At 49.1% G+C, this 19807-nt stretch overlaps 1 protein-coding gene across 5 annotated transcripts in view; it reads right to left on the bottom strand.

Moving 5' to 3' along the window:
* Window positions 1-18422, bottom strand: part of SEC14L5 (SEC14 like lipid binding 5) — a 45282-nt gene extending 26860 nt beyond the window's left edge. The window contains exons 1-4 of one of the 5 annotated variants that reach the window (XM_030300987.1): window positions 18213-18422; window positions 17339-17452; window positions 1699-1848; window positions 1175-1306 (exon numbers count right to left, since the gene is read on the bottom strand). In XM_030300987.1, the coding sequence (XP_030156847.1) occupies window positions 1175-1306; window positions 1699-1848; window positions 17339-17401 (345 nt within the window). In that variant the 5' untranslated portion in view covers window positions 17402-17452; window positions 18213-18422. Of the gene's footprint in view, window positions 1-1174; window positions 1307-1698; window positions 1849-2311; window positions 2556-6084; window positions 6182-17338; window positions 17453-18212 lie in introns of those variants that run through there. The other 4 variants (XM_030300988.1, XM_030300990.1, XM_030300991.1 and 1 more) reach the window with 4 other exon arrangements.
* Window positions 18423-19807: the final 1385 nt, after the last annotated feature.

The raw sequence follows: 19807 nt of genomic DNA, 5'->3' as shown, positions 1-19807 counted from the left end.
CTGCAGCCCCCATTCTCAGACTTCACTCATCCACCTCTGGGTCTTCACACATGCTGTTCCCACTCCAGAACTCTGTTCCCAGCCCTCTCATCCACCAGCTCTCAGCTTGGTGGCTTCAGTGGGACACTGTCACCTAACAGAGTGCCTCTCCTCTTATTTTCCCTAATCCTGTCTTCTGGATCCCTTCTTAGTATTCGTGAAGTTGTAAGATTACGTTGACCTTTTTTCTTGTCTGTATCTGCCACTGGAATGGAGGTCCTTGCAAGAACAAAGGTCAGGGGGACTAGTCCGTGCTCTGGCCGGGTGCCCGGCACATAGTCGATGCGCAGTCAGTGTGTACTGAAGAATAATAATAATTACTATTAATGATCTGAAAAGGTAACACACATACAGGGCTTGGTATGTGCCAGGCCCTCTTCTAAGGGGTTTCGGATATTTTCTTCCCCTACTTCTCACCATAACCCCTGTGGGAGGTGTCATCATTAACCCCATTCTACAGATGAAGAAACTATAGGGGCCCCTGGATGGCTCAGGCGTTTAAGGGTCTGACTTTGGCCTAGGTCATGATCTCATGGTTCGTGGGTTCGAGCCCCACGTTGGGCCCTGTACTGACAGCTCAGAGCCTGGAGCCTGCTTCGGACACAGAGCCTGTGTCTCCCTCTCTCTCTGCCTGTCCCCTACTCATGATCTCTCTGTCTCTCAAAAATAAATAAACATTAAAAATTAAAAAAAAAAAAAAAACAAAACGTAAATGAGCCTCCCTTTCAAGGAGGAAGAAAAGGACAGAGAGAAGAGGGAGGGGGAGGCAGGTTGACAGCTTTCCCCAATAAAATACAGGATGACATATTTGAATTTCAGATAAACAACGAAGAATATTTTGGTAAGTATGTCCCAAGCGGTATGTGAGACTATTTAAACAAACAGAAAAGTATCAGCTGTGTATCTGAATTGCAGATTTAAGTGAATGTCCTGCAATTTATCCGACAAGGCCCTGGGGGCAGGGGACAGGCAGCTAGGCTGATGCGTGGACTGCAGGACGCAGGAAGAGGGCGGGACGCAGGAAGGGGGCGGGACGCAGGAAGGGGGCGGGACGCAGGAAGGGGGCGGGACGCAGGAAGGGGGCGGGACGCAGGAAGGGGGCGGGACGCAGGAAGGGGGCGGGACGCAGGCTTACAGTGTAGCTGCAGTTCTCGTTGACCACCACGCGGTTGGCGAAAGTCTCATTGTGGGCTTCAATGAGGAGGGTCCTCTCCCTCCAGTTCAACACGTTTCTCTGCACAAAGACCACGTGCTCTACGCCGGCAATCTGCAAGGGAAGGAGCAGTGAGGGGGTGGGGGCTGCTGGATACCGAGACTCACCAAGACCCCAAGACCCCGCGCCTCCCACCAGCCAGCAGTATCCCGTACCCAGCCCAACACCCACAAACCCCAAGACCCCCTGTGCCCCACCCGGAGCCTGTCCACCAGCCCCAGTCCCTAGCTCCTAGGCCTTTGTCCTTCCCAGACCGGCCCTCTGACCTAGAACGACCCCCCCTTTCCGCAGGCCCCAACCCCAACTCCAGGACGTGTACCACCAGCACCTACACTCATATGCATACTCACTGGCTTCACCACCTGAGCCCGCCCCCAGATCCCCCCCTTTCCAGTCCCCTCCTCCGTGGGGTCCCCCGGCACCTCTGGGAACCCCTCCCCACCCACCTTGCGCAGCAGCCGCGGGGCCTCCACGCGCAACCTGCAGCTCCGCTCCACCACGTGCACCGCCCCGTCTGCGCTGCGGGACTCGCGCAGGACCTCGCTGCCCAGGAAGACGGGGATCTGCGGGCAGGTGGGGAAGCGCTTCTCATAGGCCTAGGGGCAGAGGGGGAGTGAGTGTCAAGGGGGCTGGGGGCTCTAGCCTCCTCCCTCCTGCTGGGCTGTGGTCTCATTTACAAGAGCAGACACCTGTTTAAGAGCTGTGACACACCAGTGCCTGAGCAATGGTTTGCAACTCACTCTTTGGATTTGCATTTGAGACTTCATCCTCAGAAGAAAAAGTGAGCTTGCCTGGAACATTTTAAAAGAAGGCATCTTTCAGAAAAACACTCTGGACATAATCTAACACCTCTTCATGATAAAAACACTCCACAAATGAAGAATAGAAAGGAACATCTTCAACCTGATAAATCACAGTTTAACATCATACTCAATGCCAAAAGATGGAATGCTTTCCCCCTACGATCAGGAACAAGGCAAGGATGTCCACTCTGGCCACGTCTGTTCAACATTGTCCTGGAGGTTCCAGCCCTGGCAGTTAGGAGAGCAAAAGAAATACCAGGCATCCAGTTTGGAGGACGAGAGTCTGTGCCCGGTTCCAGAAGTGCCAGGGTAGGAGCCTCCTGGGTAAGCCGGCATCCATAGCCGACTGTATGCAAATGGGGTCTGCTCCAAGAGCCTGTCACAGTCCACGTGCCCCGGAATCAGGATCAAAGCAGCTCCAAAAATAGTGCAGGCATCTGAGGACACGCACCTCCTCCCCCATCCCTCCCGGCTCCTCCCAGCTCAGAAGGGCAGAGGCGGGGGAGGGGCAAGGAAGAGATGGAACTGTGCCTGGTGCCCTTAGTGTCACCCCAGGCCCCACAAGGCCAGCCCAGTGCATCTTCCTGCCATATGTTGAAGCTGCTTGCCTTGTACAGACACAGCAGACACACCAGGGTTAGAATAAGGAGCCCCTGTTCCCCAGGGGAGAGTGCGCAGTAGGCAGGCACTTAACAGAAGCCTGCATAGCCTGCAGACAAAGCGAAGTGGGCAAATTCTGTGCTGGTGGCCACAGTTCTACTTCCTCCCGGCAGAGGCACATCCTTTCTTTCTCTAAGCCTCTTTTACCACCTGGAAAATGGGTATATCCCAAGCTTGCGTCCCAGAGTATGAAACCCAAGCTCAAGCTTGCCGGGCGGTTCACTGAAGACAGCCAGAATTTTCATTCCCCAGGCAACAAGACTCAAATGCAGCAGAACACAGGTCTGCAAAAACTGCTCCTGACCAGCCCTATCCGAGTACTTCCTTGGGATCCAATGCAGGAGGGAGCCAGAGGCGCTGGCCTGGGCCACCTCTGTGACAGGCAGAGGGATGTTGACCTTTTCTGAAAGCATGTGGAAGGAAAGGGGTGCGTGTTTCGGAACTGGACAGGCTCAGTTCATGTCTCTTCTCCTTTCTCACTGAGGGACCTTGGGCAAGTCACTTGCCCTCTCTGAGCCTCTATTTCCTCATCTGTAAAATGGGATGGTGAGGAGGTCACCAGATGTTGTCTCAGAGCAGTTGGCACTCAAGGAGCCTTCACTGTGCTCCTCCAGCTGTGCATTTTCTTCTATTTCGTCCTCTGAATGGCATCGTCATTTGACAAATGAAAAAATTGGAACCCAGAGAGGCTAAGTAACTAAGCCAAGGTCACACAATGAAAACTGGTGAATGTGGATTTGAATCCCATTGTGGCCCAGTACCCCACTCCTTCAGGAACACCTTGCTCAGCAGCTCGCTTGTTCTCCTGGGCAGCTGGGAAACAGCCAGGCATTGTCCCTGGGGCCCTGTGGTCACAATTTCTCCCTTCTCCACACTTAGTACTTCAACTCCTACTGGCGGCGGCCACACTGCCCTTGAGTTTCTGCACTTCCCCTGACTATTCTACAGTCTCTCCTTCTCCCCAGATGAAATGACGTAGTCAGAACAGGCCTAGATGCTCAGAATGTGTCCCACACTCCTTGCTGTGGCCCGCCAGGCTCCAGGCAATCTCTCCCACTAGCCACCTTCACTCCGCTCCAGCCACGCCAGCCTTGCTGTTTCTTTTCTTTTCTTCTGCTTTTTTAAATGTTTATTTATTTTTGAGAGAGACACAGAGTGTGAGCAGGGGAGGGGCACACACACACACACACACACACACACACACACACACAATCTGAAGCAGGCTCCAGGCTCTGAGCTGTCAGCACAGAGCCTAATGCGGGGCTTAAACTCACAAACTGTGAGATCATGACCTAAGCCGAAGTCAGACACTTAACTGGCTAAGCCACTCAGGTGCCCCCGACCTTGTTCTTTCTAAAACACATTTTTATGGGTTGACTTGTGCCCCCTTCCTGCCACCACCAAATTTATGTGTCCTACCCAGTACCTCTGAATGTGACCTTATCTGGAAATAGGTTGTCGCAAATGTAGTTAAGATGAGGTCATACTAGAGTGGGGGTGGGGGTGGGGAGACTGCTAATCCAATATGACTGAGGGACATTTGGTCACAGACACTCATATAGTGTAAAGATGAAGGCACAGGTTTGGGTGATTCCTCTACCGGCCAAGGACTCCAAAGATTACCAGCAACACCAGAAGGTAGGAGAAAGACATGGAACCGATTCTCCTTCAAGCCTGCAGAGGGAACCTACTCTACCAACACCTTGATCTCTGGCGTTTAGCCTTCAGACTGTGGAGTAAAAAAGTTTCTGCTGTTTAAGCCACCCAGTTTGTGGTACTTTTTATTATTTATTTATTTATTTTTGTGGTACTTTTTAATGTCAGCCCCGGGACACTCATGTGCCCACCACCTGTTCCTACCATAGAGCCTTTGCACTGGCCGTTCCGTCTGCTTGGACCACTAATCAATTTACTTGATAGTGAAGGAAGAAGAAGGCTTGAGTAACTGGGGTTTCCAGAGAGGTAGGACACCTGGATCGGGGGGCTGAAGAGATGCTCTGGCTTCAGGGACTCATCTGTGCTGGTCCTTCTTTGTGGGACATCTTCCCCCACCTTCTCCCCTGCAAGACTGTCTTCTTCCCTATTCTGTCCTTTTAGCCCATTCATTTCCTCAATACCATTTATCACATCCTTTAGCCATGTACTAGCTTGTGTGTTGTGTGCCAGAGACCTGGGCTACATGCTTTTCCACAGCACTGACCTCACACATGCCTGTCTCAGTTCTTGGGACACACTAGGGCTAATAAATGCTCACAAGCAAAGAAAAAAATAACTTAAACTTGCTGGTGATCCAAAAAGCCCCAGAAAGGTGTCCTGGGAGGGGAATGACAGGCCATGGATTCAACGCATGCATCTAAGGAAGGCTGACTTCCTGTTGTAACAAACCTCTTGTCAGAAGAGCTCCATCTGGAGCCCCCAGATAACAGCGGAGGGCAGAGGGCTGGGCGGCAGCAGATGGGTGCGTGGGCACAACTGTCCCTGACCCTGAAAGGGAAGGTGCTACCTTCCTCAAGTAAGTAATGGCTGCTGCATTGATGGAGACATGCCAGGCACTGGTGAGGGGAACGGCCAGAACTCAGGCTCCATGCAGAAGGCAGGGGGCCCAAAATACAGGGTCCATCCAATGGCATATCTCCAGCCAGAGAGTCCCTGGGGTTGTGAGGTCCAGTGTCAGACATTGTTGCTATGATATTTTTAGGGCGATAACTGTATTTCTTTGCAGTGCCCCGAGATGGGAATTAGAATTTCCCCATTTTACAGATAAGCGAGTTGAGGTTTGGGAAGGCATCACACTGTCAGGAAGTGGTGGGGTTGGAGCGCAACAGGTCTGACCCAGACCTCAGCCCTGAACCACTCTGCCCTGCCCCTCGGGGGACTTTAGCTACATCACAAGCGTCAAGAGTCTGGAAATCCTGAGTCCTGCTGGCCTAAAACCTGGCCTAAAACCCTAAAACCTGTCAGGGGCACCTTTGGTTTTGGCCCATCATAGGGTCTTAGAGGATCAAACAGCCCACAGTATCCTCTCTGCGGACTCCTGTTCCCACAAATCAGGCCTGAGTTTCTCTGTGCCGAACACACACATGGTTTGGCCCCCTCAGGGACACAAAGTAGCAGAAGGGATTCAGTTACAGCTCTTTTGCCAGGTGGCTGGAGAAGGACACCCAAGCCTCCTGGCTCACAAAGGAAGCTGGTCCAAGGCCCAGAAACCGCCCATGCAGGGCCACAGCTGGGGTAGGCAGAGACCAGTGGAAACTTCCGTTGACTGCCTCCCGTGGGCCTCCATCCTGCAAAACTCCACAGTGACACACTTAGCAAGTGGAGATGGGCGGCTGGCCTCCTAGCCAGACTTGCCTACACCCAGGAACCTACCTCCTTGAGCACAGCATGTCCTCTCTCTCCCTTCAGCCTCATCTGTCAAGTGGAGTCATCCACTCCCAATGAGCCCTCCGTTGTACCCGTTTCTGACATCAGAAGTCATCGGCCCCTGCCAGTGAGTTTTTTCCCCTCCCACCCCCCCCCCCAACTTGTCAAAGTGACATAGTCAACACTCAGTAGACATTTACATGATGAATGAGTGAATGAATGACAGCATTGCATACCCATTAAGAACATGGACTCTGGGGCTTGGGTCCAAATCTCTGCCTCTTACCAGCTGTGTGGCCTTGAAGGAGTCCTCAAGCTCTGAGCTCCTTAATGCATTCATTTGTTAAAAGGAGAATAAGAAAAGTAGCTACCTTGCTGTGTTGTGGGATGTGTGGGGGGGAATAAAGGAGTCCGTTTTTGTAAAGTGCTGAGAACAGTGCCTGGCACATGGTTCGTTCTACATAAGCATTTGTTAAATAAATTTAAATTTTAAAAAAGAGTGAGATTCTATAAAGTACAGAAAAGCTATTTCTGCTAATCACTTGACAGCTGCTGCCTCCTCTCCTCCCCCCCCCTTCCTTCCTGCTCTTCCTCATGCAAATTCAAAAAAAGCTGGAAGCTGCTTATCCCAAACCTTCCACTAAGAGAGTGGAGAGAAGATCCGGACCACATTAACTTTGTCTTCCCTTTCCACGCTGCAGGCTGCATTCGGGGCACTGACCACTGCGTGACCTCAGGCAAGGCATCTGCCCCCCCTGTCACACTCCTCAGGAGACTTCCTTGAAGACCCCACCTGCCCCCTTGAAGCCTGGGAGACCCCACGACAGATAAGAATCTATCCTCTCAGCTCCCCCAACTTTTTTTTAAAAAACTGAGATATAATTCTCATACCGTAAAATGCACCCTTTTAAAGTGTTCGGTTCAGTGAGTTTTAGCACATTCACAGAGTTGCGCAACCATCACCACTCTCTCGTTCCAGAACATTGTCATCACCCCAAAAAGAAATTCGCTACCGATTACAGTCTGTCCCCTCTGCCCCCACCCCAGCCCTAGGCAATCACTTTTTCTGGACATCTCATGTACGTGGAATCATACGGTGTGTGACCTTTGGTATCTGGCTTCCTTTGCTCGGCCTGATGTATACGAGATTCACCGCACTGTAGCATACGTCAGTGTTTCCTTCCTTTTTCACAGTTGAATAACGTTCCACCGTATTGGTTCCCTCAACTTTGGCCAAGTTGCTGAGCTAGAGCTTGGTGAATGAGATATCCTACGGCAGTGGTGTCGTCCCAGCTGATAAGGGGTAGCGGGCATGGGAGAACCCGGGCAAGGTGACTCTGGAGCCTTTTGAAATGAGGGCTGTATACAATCTATAAAAACAGGTACACCTGGACAGTCCTGTAGCTGAACAAGCTGCTGCTATTCTAATTAAAGCTAGCTCTGGAGACACAAAAGATGGAGACAAAGGGTCACAAGGACCCTGCAGCCAAGACATGTGGACATAGCAAAGGGGCAAGCCTCAGTGTGGTGGGACAGCAGAGTCAAAGCACAGGGTTTACTGTGCCAGCTGGGCAACCTCGCCATGTGCCAGCTGGGCAACCTCGACTTAACTCCTCTGAGACTCAGTTCCCTCAAAGAAGAAGAAGAAGAAGAAGAAGAAGAAGAAGAAGAAGAAGAAAGAAAAGAGAGAGAGAAGATAACGAGAAAGATCATGATATCTACTTTGTAAGGACTACAGTGAAGATTAAAGGGAGGTAATATGTTTAAGGCACTTAGCACAGTGCCAGACATCACATCACAGTTGTTTTTTTAAGTTTATTTTATTTATTTATTTAGAGGGGTGGGGGAGGGCAGAGAGAGAGAGGGAGAGAGAGACTCCCAAGCAGGCTCCATGCTGTCAGCTCAGGGCCCAGCATGGGGCTTGAACCCACGAATGTGAGATCATGACCTGAGCCAAAATCAAGAGTCAGATGCTTAACCAACTGAAGCATCCAGGCGCCCCACGTCATAGATTTTTTTTAATGGACAAGAGTAAAGCAGCAGGCATTTGAACAGATACTTTTACAGAATCATTCATAATAGCCAAACAGTAGAAACATCCCAAATGTCCATTGACAGATGTATAGACAAACAAAATGTGGTCCGTCCATACAGTGGAATATTATTCAGCCATAAAAAGGAAGGAAGCACTGATTCATGCTACAACATGGATGAACTTCAAAAACATCACGCTTAGTGAAAGAAGTCAGACACAAAAGGACAAATACTATATGGCTCCACCTGTATGTGTTCCTGAAGTAGTCAGACTCATTGACAGAGAGTAGAAGGCTGGGTACTAGGGGCTGGCGGGGCAGGAGGGATGGGGCGTTAGTGTTTAATGGGGGAACAGTATCAGTTTGAGAAGCTGAAAGAGTTCTCGGGATGGGTGGTGATGAGCGCTTGTGCAACAGTGTATATGCACTTAATGCTGAACAGAACAGTACACTTAAAAAAGGTTAAGCTTTTTTAAAAAAAATGGATAAATGAGAAATTTTGCATTATATATATTTTACCACAAATTAAAAAAAAAAAAGAGGGGCACCTGGGCAGCTCAGTCGGTTAAGTATCCAACTTTGGCTCTGGTCATGACCTCACGGTTTGTGAGTTCGAGCCCCACCTCAGGCTCTGTGCTAAAAGCTCAAAGCCTAGAGCCTGCTTCAGATTCTGTGTCTCCCTTTCTCTCTGCCTCTCCTCCGCTCATTCTCTGTCTCTCAAATATGAATACATTTTAAAAGATTTAAAAAAAGAGTAAGCCATCTCCTGGATGGTTTATCAGCCCTACCGGGAGAATTGATTGTGATTTGAAATAGGATATTATGTGTGTATGTTGTGTTTGTTTATAGTCAACACCTCTCTCTCTGTGTCTGTTTTCTTCATCCCTGGATTCCCCAGTGCCTTGTACAACACCTGGGATGCTGTCGACACCCAGCTAATATTTGCCGAAGGAAGGAAGGAAGGAAAGGAGGCTGAGGAGGAGGGAGGAGCTGGTGTTGGAGAATGAAAGCAGGAAGTTGGAACCACTGACATGTATCTCTACCTGGAAGAGTAGGGGGAGCAGTGCAGGGCCCCCCCGCTGCTGTCTACACTTGCCAGGACACTGCCACAGGCCCAGAGGGTAACCTGTGCCTGTGGATTGCTGTCTATGCTCCACTGGCAGAAAGCTGAGTCCTGGAAGGTGCCTCTCACACAGATGAATAAGCCCTTGAGTAGTTCCCCTCTGCAGTCATGGAGAGGGGTACAGCCACGGCTCTTGGCCGAAGAATCAGCCCTCAACGAGGTTCCAGGGAACACTTCTTCCTGTATTTCAGTTTCCTGGTCCTAAGGCTGCAGCATGGGTGCAGTTAGTAGGGCCCCAGGTGTTATTTGCTCCAATTCTATCCCTTCTTCTCACGGATTGGATTTGGATGTCACTTTGTCCAGGACTGTGTCCCTCTGTCGTGAGCTCACACCATCGGAACGCCCAGTCTCTTGCAGCACCGAGGGGAACGCACAGCCTGGCCGCCCCGCCCGGTAACTGCACAAAAACCTGCTGTGGATTCTCACCCACGCATGGGGAGCAGGGTGGAGGAAACTCTCCTCCTCCGAACACACTCTGTGCCCACAAATTTCTAGGATCAGCTGGTGCCCTTGGTGGTTCAGGGAGGGACAAAGAGGCAGACGCCCGCCTAGTGCGTCCTGACATTTAGCGGTATGTCAGGATCTTGATGGGAGGGAAACGCTATTTTAGATTTTCAAGTGTCTCAGGAATGTGCCCAGCCTCTGTCACCTCTGCTTCTCCATGTTCTTCTGGCCTCTGGGATGGAAAACCCCCTCCGATCTACTTAAACCCGAAATCTGACCATGTCACGCATGCTTAAACCTTCCAAAGCTCCTGAGGTCCTTGAACAGACTTGAATTGACCCTGCCAATCACTTTCTAAATCACACTGGAGCTCATATGAGCCACATTTCTTTCTTCAGAGAGAAGGTCTGCTCCTTCTCTGCACACAGTGGGCCCTCCTCCCCTTGGCAAGGCTCAGCCTGAATGACTTAAAAGACCCTTAACTGGCCCCTTCCCTTGTTCCTACAGTACTCTGTTCATTCCCTATTATGAATTAGCATACATAGCTACATACATAGCTACACAGCATTTGCCTAGTTCCTCTGTCTCTCTCTCTCTCTGTCTCTCTCTGTCTCTCTCTGTCTGTCTCTCTGTCTCTGTCTCTCTCTCTCTCTCTCTCTCTCTCTCGGAAACACACACACACACACACACACACACACACACACCCCACACCACTGCAAGCTCTCTGAGGGCAGGAAGGGATTATGTCGGGAGAACCAGAACAAGATAGACATAGTCTCCACCTTTCTGAAACTTACTTTTATGAGAAAGGCCCATATAAATAAACAAGGAAGGAAACCAACAGAATCATGATGCATTTCAACAAGTGCTAGGAATCAGCTATGTTGTAGCCCGTACACTCAGCATGCTGCTTGGGATACAATGAAACTCAATAAATATTTATAGGATGCAGGGGCACCTGGGTGGCTGAGTCCATTAAGCACCTGACTTTGGCTCAGGTCATGATCTGGTGGTTCGTGGGTTCAAGCCCTGCATCGGGCTCTGTGCTGACAGCTTAGAGCCTGGAGCCTGTTTCAGATTCTGTATCTCCCTCTCTCTCCGTCCCTCCCCTTCTTGCACTCTGTCTCTTCATTTCAAAAATAAATAAACATTAAAAAATATTTGTAGGGGGGCGTCTGGCTGGCTCAGTTGGTTAGGCATCTGGCTTCGGCTCAGGTCATGATCTCATGGTTGGTGCGTTCAAGCTCCGTGTCGGGCTCTGTGCTGACAGCTCAGAGCTGGAGGCTGCTTCTGGTTCTGTGTCTCCCTCTCTCTCTGACCCTCCCCTGCTCACGTTCTGTTTCTCTCAAAAATAAATAAACATAAAAAAAAATATTTGTAGGATGCATACACAAACATGTGTGTGAATTAATATTTGAATTAACTAATGAGTAAGGACCTAAAATGTACTTCTGAAATCAGAAGATCACTTTGCTGCGTGATGGATCACTTCTGTTCTCCCAGGTCCTGTAAGCAATCCAGGGTGGAAAATGTCGCTTCCCTTAATCTGTTAGCAACAGGATCATATGATGGGCTCCAGGGAACTAATTTAAACTCATTTAAATGAGGCCCCTGCTGCTTTATTAAAACTACCTCCATAACAACCAGTCCAACTGTAACTACCCTTGGCCTGAGCTGCAAGGATTCACTTCCAGAGGCTGCTCCTTATTAATAACCCATTTGCTAAATTACAAGCTGTTTATCAATACAAAAGGCCAGGTCTTTAAATATTTTAACACTTAATTGCTGATGACAGCCCTCACCTCCATAACCCTTCCTCTGTGTGAAAAGCCTATTGCTGAAGAAATTCTACCCCGAGCCATGTTCCTTCTTTCGATTTGCAGAATCTGAGATGAGCTCAAGTCACGGGGCTGTGGAGCCCCACTGGGATCCCAGGGCAGTGCCCGGACAAGAGGCAGCCAGGTCATTCCTGAAGCTGCCGCGGCCACTGGTGCACAGGTGTTTGCTGAACGTCAGAGCCAGAATCTGGAGTGTCTGGCTGTGAGCGCAAGCTATGGGGTCAGATTTCCCTAAATTAAAATCTCTGCCATTTACTGATGATGCCATTTACTGAACTAGTGAGCATAAATGGGCTGAATTGCGTCCCCCTAAAAAAGGTATGGTTGGAGTTCTAGGCCCCAGGTGACTCAGGATGTAACCCTATTTGGAAAGAAGGTCTTTACAGAGGTCAACCAAGTTAAAATTGAGGTCAGTAGAGTGTACTTATAAATCTGGTATGATCTAGTGTCCTTATAGAAACAGAAGTTTGGACCCAGAGGCACACACACAGGAAATATGTCAGGTGAAGTTTGTAGTTATGCTCCCACAAACCAAAGAACTGCCACAAGCCAGGAGAGAATCCCAGAACAGATCCCTCCCAAGCACCTTCAGAGGAAGCACAGTCCTGCTGACACCTTGACCTTGGATGTCCGGCCTCTAGATTTCTGTTGTTCTAAGCCAGCCTCCATTGTGGTGCTTTGTTATGCAGCTATAGCATATGAATACACTGACCAGGGGACAGTTGCCTTACGCTCTGAAAGCCTTTGTTTTTCCTTCCTCTGCAGTTAAGGCTGCTATGAAACTATCTGACTCTGAGCAAGTCTCAGGGCTGGACACACAGAGCATTGGGTCGGTAACTGCTTCCAGGCTCTGTCAGCATCTGCTGCCCCCCAGGAGGCCAGGGTCTGTGGGTTCTGGCTGTGCTCCCCTTTGTGGTGTCCTGATGGAATACAGTCATTCGGGGCACAGCTTTGGTGGTAACCATCCCCACGAGACTGCTCCCTGGGCCCAGATCTACCTCAAAAAGTTGAGATCCTCAGCTCTGACAAATGGCAGAGCTCATGATTGGGAATGTGGATTCTGGAGCTAAACTGCCTGCAGTGAAGTCCCCAGCCACCTCATGTTTGCTTTGTGGCCTTGGGTAATCCATTCATCCTTCCCGTGCCTCGGTTTCTTCCTCTGTAGAATGGTGCCACCCACAGAACCTGTCTCATGGGATGCTTAGGAGAGGTACTTGACTTAATATTTGGGTGGGCTCAGAACAGTGTCTGGGACGTGAACATGCTTGTTAAATAAAATTTTAAAAATAAAATTTGCTTAAACCTGCCAAATAATCACTATAATTCATGGCAGGGATTTCTTTGGAAAGAATATATCCACACAAAAACTTGTGCATCTGTGTTCATAGCGGTGTTATTCATAACAGACCAACACAGGAAACAATGATGAATGAATAAACAAATATGGTCTATCCAGGCAATGGAATAGTATTCAGCCATAAAAAGGGATGAAGTGCTGATATGATACAACATGGATGAGCCTTGAAAACATGATGCTCAATGAGAGAAGCCTGTCACCAAGGGCCATATGTTGTATGGTTCCATCTATAGGAAATGTCCCAAACAGGCAAATCCACAGAGACAGAAAGTAGACTAGTGGTCGTCAGGGGCTGGGGTGTGGGGATCGGAGAGGACTGCTGATGGGTACAGGGTTTCTTTTTGGGTCGATGAAAATGTTTTAAAACTGACAGTAGTCATAGTTACACAACTCTATGAATCCTAAAAACCACTGACCCATACGTTTCAAATGGGTATATGAGTTATAGCTCAATAAAGCTATGAAAACAATAAATAATAACAATAAGCCTAAACAATATTTCACCAGCATTAACAATGTGCCAGGCCCTGCCCGGGCATCCCTGTCCCTTCAGTCAATCCTCACTTCAACTCTATGAGGAACAGGAGCCTTTATGACCTCCATTTTCCAGGTGTGAAACTAGAGCAGGGACCCAGATGATGGATCTGCCTCTTAGCAACCATCCGTCTGGGAGAAGAGGCCAGAACCCAGAAACCATTCACAACAGGCTGTAGGCTGACCAGAGAGTGGCCTTCGATGCTCGAGCGACCACAGTCCGAAGTGCAAGACACGGCCTTTGTGCTCTATGTACAAAGACCCCATCGCCACCTTCAGGGACCCCACACACAAAGGGACCAAAGGCCCTCTTCAATCTTATACCAGCTGCCTCCATTGTCTTAACTGTTTCCCTCTGTTTACCAAGATAATACGAGCTGACTGTTTTGAACCAAATTAATACAGAACACAGTCAAGAAAGAAGAAACCAAAGGTCCCTGGAATCCCACCCTTCAGAAACAGAATTCCTGCCCGGGGATTTGGCCCAAGGAGAGAGACGCCCATTCACTGGATTAGTTACATTTTTGAGATGAAAGAGAAAAAAAAAAATTTTTTTAATTGTTTAATCTGGTCTGGAAATGTTGCCTCGGTGCTATTTTATGACCAATTCCTTGAGCCCAGTTTTAGTCATTTTGTGCTTGTTGCTGGTGGACTTCTGAAACAAGCAATGTTTTAATTCTCAAGTCAGTTTTGTTAAACAGAAAAACCAAAGGCCAGCCCATCTAGTCACTCGGATGCAGTGAAAATAGCTGAGTTCATCCGAAACTTCCCTGGCATCTGACCCAAACTGAGAGCAAGTGTTTAGCTGAGAAACAAAGACGGACATTAAGTGCAGAAAAACCCTTTTGTGCCCACACAGCATGCAAGTTATGTTGAGTTATGCAGCTATTTTGGGGACAATGATGTTTTGTAAACAGTCGGTAAAGTGGCTTTGTCGCTAACATTGCAGAGCCTTGAGGCCCTTTCACCAATAAGGATTGTATGGAAGGTAAGGAAACATGGGCATGGTTGTCCCAAATAACTTAAATTAATGCAGATACAGGAAATGAATATCTGAAAACCTTGTTTCCTGCTGTACCCACAAGCCTCTATGCAACAACATCTAGGGATTGTTAACAGGTAGAGGAGTAAGCAGAGTCCTGCATCCATTTATGGAACAGGAAGCTTACAAAATATGCTTAACATACTCCAGTAAACTCAATGTGACTACTTTACCAGCCTTATTAATACAGCCTTCAGTGCTCCTTCAGCGGGCATGTTTTTTTTTTGTTTTTTGTTTTTGTTTTTGTTTTTTTTTTATATATATGAAATTTATTGACAAATTGGTTTCCATACAACACCCAGTGCTCATCCCAAAAGGTTAGCGGGCATGTTTTTTATAAATTTTTTTTTAACATTTATTTATTTTTGAGACAGAGAGAGACAGAGCATGAACGGGGGGAGAGCCAGAGAGAGAGGGAGACACAGAATCTGAAGCAGGCTCCAGGCTCTGAGCTGTCAGCACAGAGCCTGATGCGGGGCTCGAACTCACGGACCGTGAGATCGTGACCTGAGCGAAGTCGGACGCTCAACCAACTGAGCCACCCAGGTGCCCCTAGCGGGCATGTTTTAAAGTGTAATGATTGTAAATATTTTGGAGAATCCTAAATATGCTAAATTAAATTTACATTTATTAAGCTCATGCAATTATAAAAAAAGGATTAGTCTTCCATTTTACAGTTATTTGTCTCAGCTTTCTCTACAGTTATTTGTAGAGAACCATAGGTCCCTGGACTGTGGGTTGTCCCAAAAGGGTTGGGATAGTATCTCTCTTTTTTTAAATGAATGAGTGAATGAATGAATGAATGAATGAACCCTAGGGTCTTAGACTAAGTAGGGTGCCTGGAACCTTACAGGACAAGTATTTATATTTAGCTGCCATTTATTGTCTATTTGGTATGGACCAAGACCTGCATGGGGCACCTGCCCCTCACCCCCCATTCCTTCCACATTATAATATATATATAAATGTATTTATCACCTATATATATATATATATATATATATATATATATATATAAAATCTTTAATCCTCATGACAACCCTATGAAGTGCATATAACCATCCCCATTTTATGAATGAAGAAATCAAGGCTCAGATACATTCAGTGGCTTTTAAATAGCACACAGCCAGAGCATAGCAGAGCAGTAGCAAGGACCCAGTATTTCTGACTCTTCGCCATCCCCTGGTGTCTGACCCTCATTACAAATACGAGAAAGTCACACAGCCACAGGCAGCAGCAACAATAACAGTAACAGCATTTGGTCTGTACCAGACCTTGCATTGGGAGCTTTATGTATATTGACTCATTTAATCCATGTACAGTGCCAGGATTTGGAAACCAGGATTGGTACTCCTCATTTTACAGATGGGAAATGGAGGCTCAGAGAGGTTAAATAATTTGCCCAAGGTCAGCCAGCTAGTCAATACTAGCCCCTGCCTCTTGCCCTGGAACCATCTGCACATAACAGCACAACATGTATGAATGATTCCAGTGATGTTTCAAAACCCATTAAGGAGGTGCTTGGGTGGCTCAGTTGGTTAGGCGACTGACTTCGGCTCAGGTCATGATCTCACGTTTGTGAGTTTGAGCCCCACGTCGGGCTCTGTGCTGACAGCTAAGAGCCTGGAGCCTGCTTCAGATTCCTTGTCTCCCTCTCTCTACCCCTCCCCTGCTCATGCTCTGTGTCTGTCTCTCAATAATAAATAAACGTTAAAAAATTTTTTTTAATCCATTATGTGACTATAAACACATATATAAGTAGATTTGTAGAATAAGACCAGTCGGGACACATATCCATGGAGGTACCAATTGATATGAAAGTTCTTGGATCAAAAGCTGAAATTAAGTAATAGGTTAGGATAGGGAGGATGTGGGGGGATTCCAAAGTTTCTTACACTTTCAACACAATCATTTATAACACCATGTGGTGTGATAACAGTGACAACCACATTTAGTGAGTGCCTACTGTGTGTCAGGCACTGGGCGAGAGGCACTGCATATTATCTCATTCACTCCTAACACAACCCCATAGCATTGCCCTTTTTTTCCCAAGGAAGGGGACCTCTGAGAGGCAGAAGGATGGCCCCAAGAAGGAAAGCTACATCTGCTTGTTTCCAGCATCTGCCCCATGGTGCAAAGATTATTGATCCAGGAGGCTAAGAGCTTGGGAGCCAATTCTAGTCCCTTGACTGAGTGGCTACTTGATTTACATACAGTCAGTCTGAAGCTACCCTGAAAATGGCTGTTCCTGGACCCCTGCTGCCCACTCACCCCCGTCAGCTTCTTTGAAGGAAAGGAGAGGGGATGTGCAAACTGAAGGAAGACCCTGGGCAGGATGGAGGGGGATATGGCAAAAAAAAAAATCATGGCTCCAGAGTACTCCCCTGCATGGGTCTGTGCCCTGGCTCCACCCCTTATCAGCCGCAGAACTTGGGGCCACCTTTACCTCTCCAAGCTACAGTTTAGCGGAAGTAAAATGAGAATAATGAAACAATATATGTAAAGAGTTGGCACTGGAACCCTCAGTGAATGGCTGCTACTCTCATCATCATTAGTACATTTACTATTACTATTATTAGCATTACACAAAGTGACAGCAGTGGTTTGGCCCATGATATTCTTGTTTTCTGTCAGAGGAGGTTGAGATGAGAGAACAAGTCTGCTTCAGCAAGGAGAAAGAAAGATCTTGTGATGTGGTCAGTGGACAAGGATTCCAGAAGATGTGGAGAAGGCTGGGGTGGCTGGGTGGAGGGTCACTAGGGAGAAACTGGACTCGCCAGTTTCCTTCTCATCTGGGAGTCTGAGGGGCTCCCTTGCATTTTTGCACAGCTGACCTCCTGTGTCCCTCTCACCATCACACAAGGGGCTGGAGAACCAGGGGTCACTCACCGCCATGACCAGCTCAAATGGGTACTTGTAGATGCGGACAGGAGACTGGTACTTCTGCACCATGTTCTCGCAGGAGCGCCAACAGAAGCACCCAGGCAGGAGTGAGCACAAAACCTGGGTGACAGGTGACTGGTAAGGTAGCAGCTCCCTCCAGCTGAAGCATAACCCTGCCCACTGCTTCCCCAAACAAGGGACAAGCCCGCCCTCTCATGCTCTGCCCACACATCTCCCCAGCCCTCAAAGCAAGAGGGCTGTTGTGATCACCAAATTTCCCCGGGCCATGCCCCAAACACCTGCCCTGACCATTACCCACTGCTCCAGGCCACACTCATCCCTCCAAGAGCAATCAGTACTCCCAAACTTTCCTTGGTCTCCACTCCTTCACACTGAGGCCCCCAGAAGCACCCCTCACTGCTACTCACATGGAAACCCACGTTTGCAACTCTTACACTCTTACAATTCACCATCCACCCACACACCCCACAGCTTGCCACAGACGTCCCCTATAGACCCCCCCCAAGTATCATTGCACCTGCCCTTCCATTTTCCTCCAAGATACCCTGACATACACAGTCTTCACTAAATTTCACATGCAATGTCTCTATCACACACACACACACACGCACACACACACACACACGCACACACACACATGCATGACCCACCTCCCACACAGGATCACCCTTGCACACACATGCAACTTTGCCCACACAATCAGCTCCCTGGACCTCACACCACCCAATTCCACACACGCACACAATTCCCCTGGTGAGCACAAACGTCCACACACTTGTACATACACTGGTATGCATATGCACACACACACAAACACGCACACACGTATGAACTCGCAGGCCCCGGCAACCCTGCTCACCCTCGCCCTCGCCCTCGGAACCTCCCGGGAGGCAGCCCCGGGGTCAGTATGGCGCTGAGTCCGCCGGGGGGCCCCCCGCGGACGCCTGGCCCGGAGCGCAGCTTCTGGGGCGAGGTCCGACCGCGGCCGCCCAGCCTGGGACGTCCGGCCGTGCTCACCCTGGGGCCGGGCCAGCCAGGGAGGGGCCTGCAGGGCAGGAGCCAGACCTGCCCGGCGGGAGTGCTCCAGGACCTGGGACAGCGGAGAATCCGGCCTGGCCCCGCCCCTGATCTGGCCCCGCCTCTGCCTCCCTGCTACGGCCCCGCCCAGATTTACTCTGCCCCTGATTGGTCCCTCCCTAGCCACGCCCCGGCATTAGCCCGCCCTTCTCATATATATATATATATATATATATATATATATATATATATTCCCTGTTTGACTACGCCCCTGCCCGGCCCTTCTCCAGATTGGCCACGCTTCAGGTAGGCCGAGCCCCTGTACTGGTCCCGCCCCTAAGGCACCCCTCCTTGGAAACGGCCCAGCCCTGGAAAGACCCCGCCCCAAGGTCCCACCCCGAGCCTTGCTCTGCCCTCTCGCGGACCTTTGCCCCTCCCAGCCCCTCCCTTCTCCGTAAGATTTACCTCCAACCCCATCCAGACCTGGTTGCCTAGTCTCAGAGCCCCGCGCCTCCCATGGGCCACACCTAGAGACCTTCTGGTTCTGCCCCAAGCCCCGCCCATGCATCATTCATTCACTCTGTGTACGTTTACAAAGCACCTGCTAAGTGTCAGGTTCTTACAAGTGCTGGAGAGTCATAAGTGAACAAAACACAAAAATCCTTGCCCTCCCGGAGTTTACATTCCTGGGGGCCGGACGTGAGGTAAATAAGGCAAATATACAGTATGTGAGATGGTGAAAAACACCAAGGACAAAAAAAAAAAAAAAAAAAAAATAAGCAGGGAAGGGGTCCAAGAAGTGAACGGAGTGAGTGTACGATTTAAGACAGGGTGGATTGGCGCCTCCCAGGGAGGGTGACATTTGGCTCACACCCAAACCGTCTAGCCCTCCCAAGATCCCTAGAGAACCAGCCTCCCTTCCAAAGCCGTCCCTTCCTGCTCCCCATCTGTTCGGCCTGGAAGAGCCAACAAGCTGGCTCTGGACAGCCTTATCACCCATGTATTCATTCACTGGACACTTACTGAGCACCTACTATGTGTCAGCACTGGGTGACTTCACCCATCACAAGGGGGAATCAACAGATTCGCCTGCCCTCGCGTGGCCCACAGTCCTGGGCAGGGAAAAGGTGTGCAGGGAGACAGACAGAGCTCTGTTTAGCAAATACATAGGTCTTTGCATCCTATGATAACCAGCCCTTATTTGTTTCCTTTCTAGCCACACTCTGTAATCATTTATTCACTCATTTTATTTATTTGTGCGTTATTAAATATCCCGGGAGCTGTGAGCTCCGTGAGGCAGGGACTGTGTCTGTCTTATTCATCTGCCCCCCGGTCCCCATGATCTTACTAGGAACCGGGCACACAATAGTTAGTGTGCAGTGCATTTTCTCAATTAAGATTAACAAGAATGGACGTGGAGCACAAAGTTGCTATCTC

This window comes from Lynx canadensis, chromosome E3 (genome assembly GCF_007474595.2).
Source record: "Lynx canadensis isolate LIC74 chromosome E3, mLynCan4.pri.v2, whole genome shotgun sequence".
In the NCBI taxonomy this organism is placed as follows: Eukaryota; Metazoa; Chordata; class Mammalia; order Carnivora; family Felidae; genus Lynx; species Lynx canadensis.
Note: the sequence above shows the minus strand (reverse complement) of the source record. Positions and strands in the feature narration are given on the sequence as shown.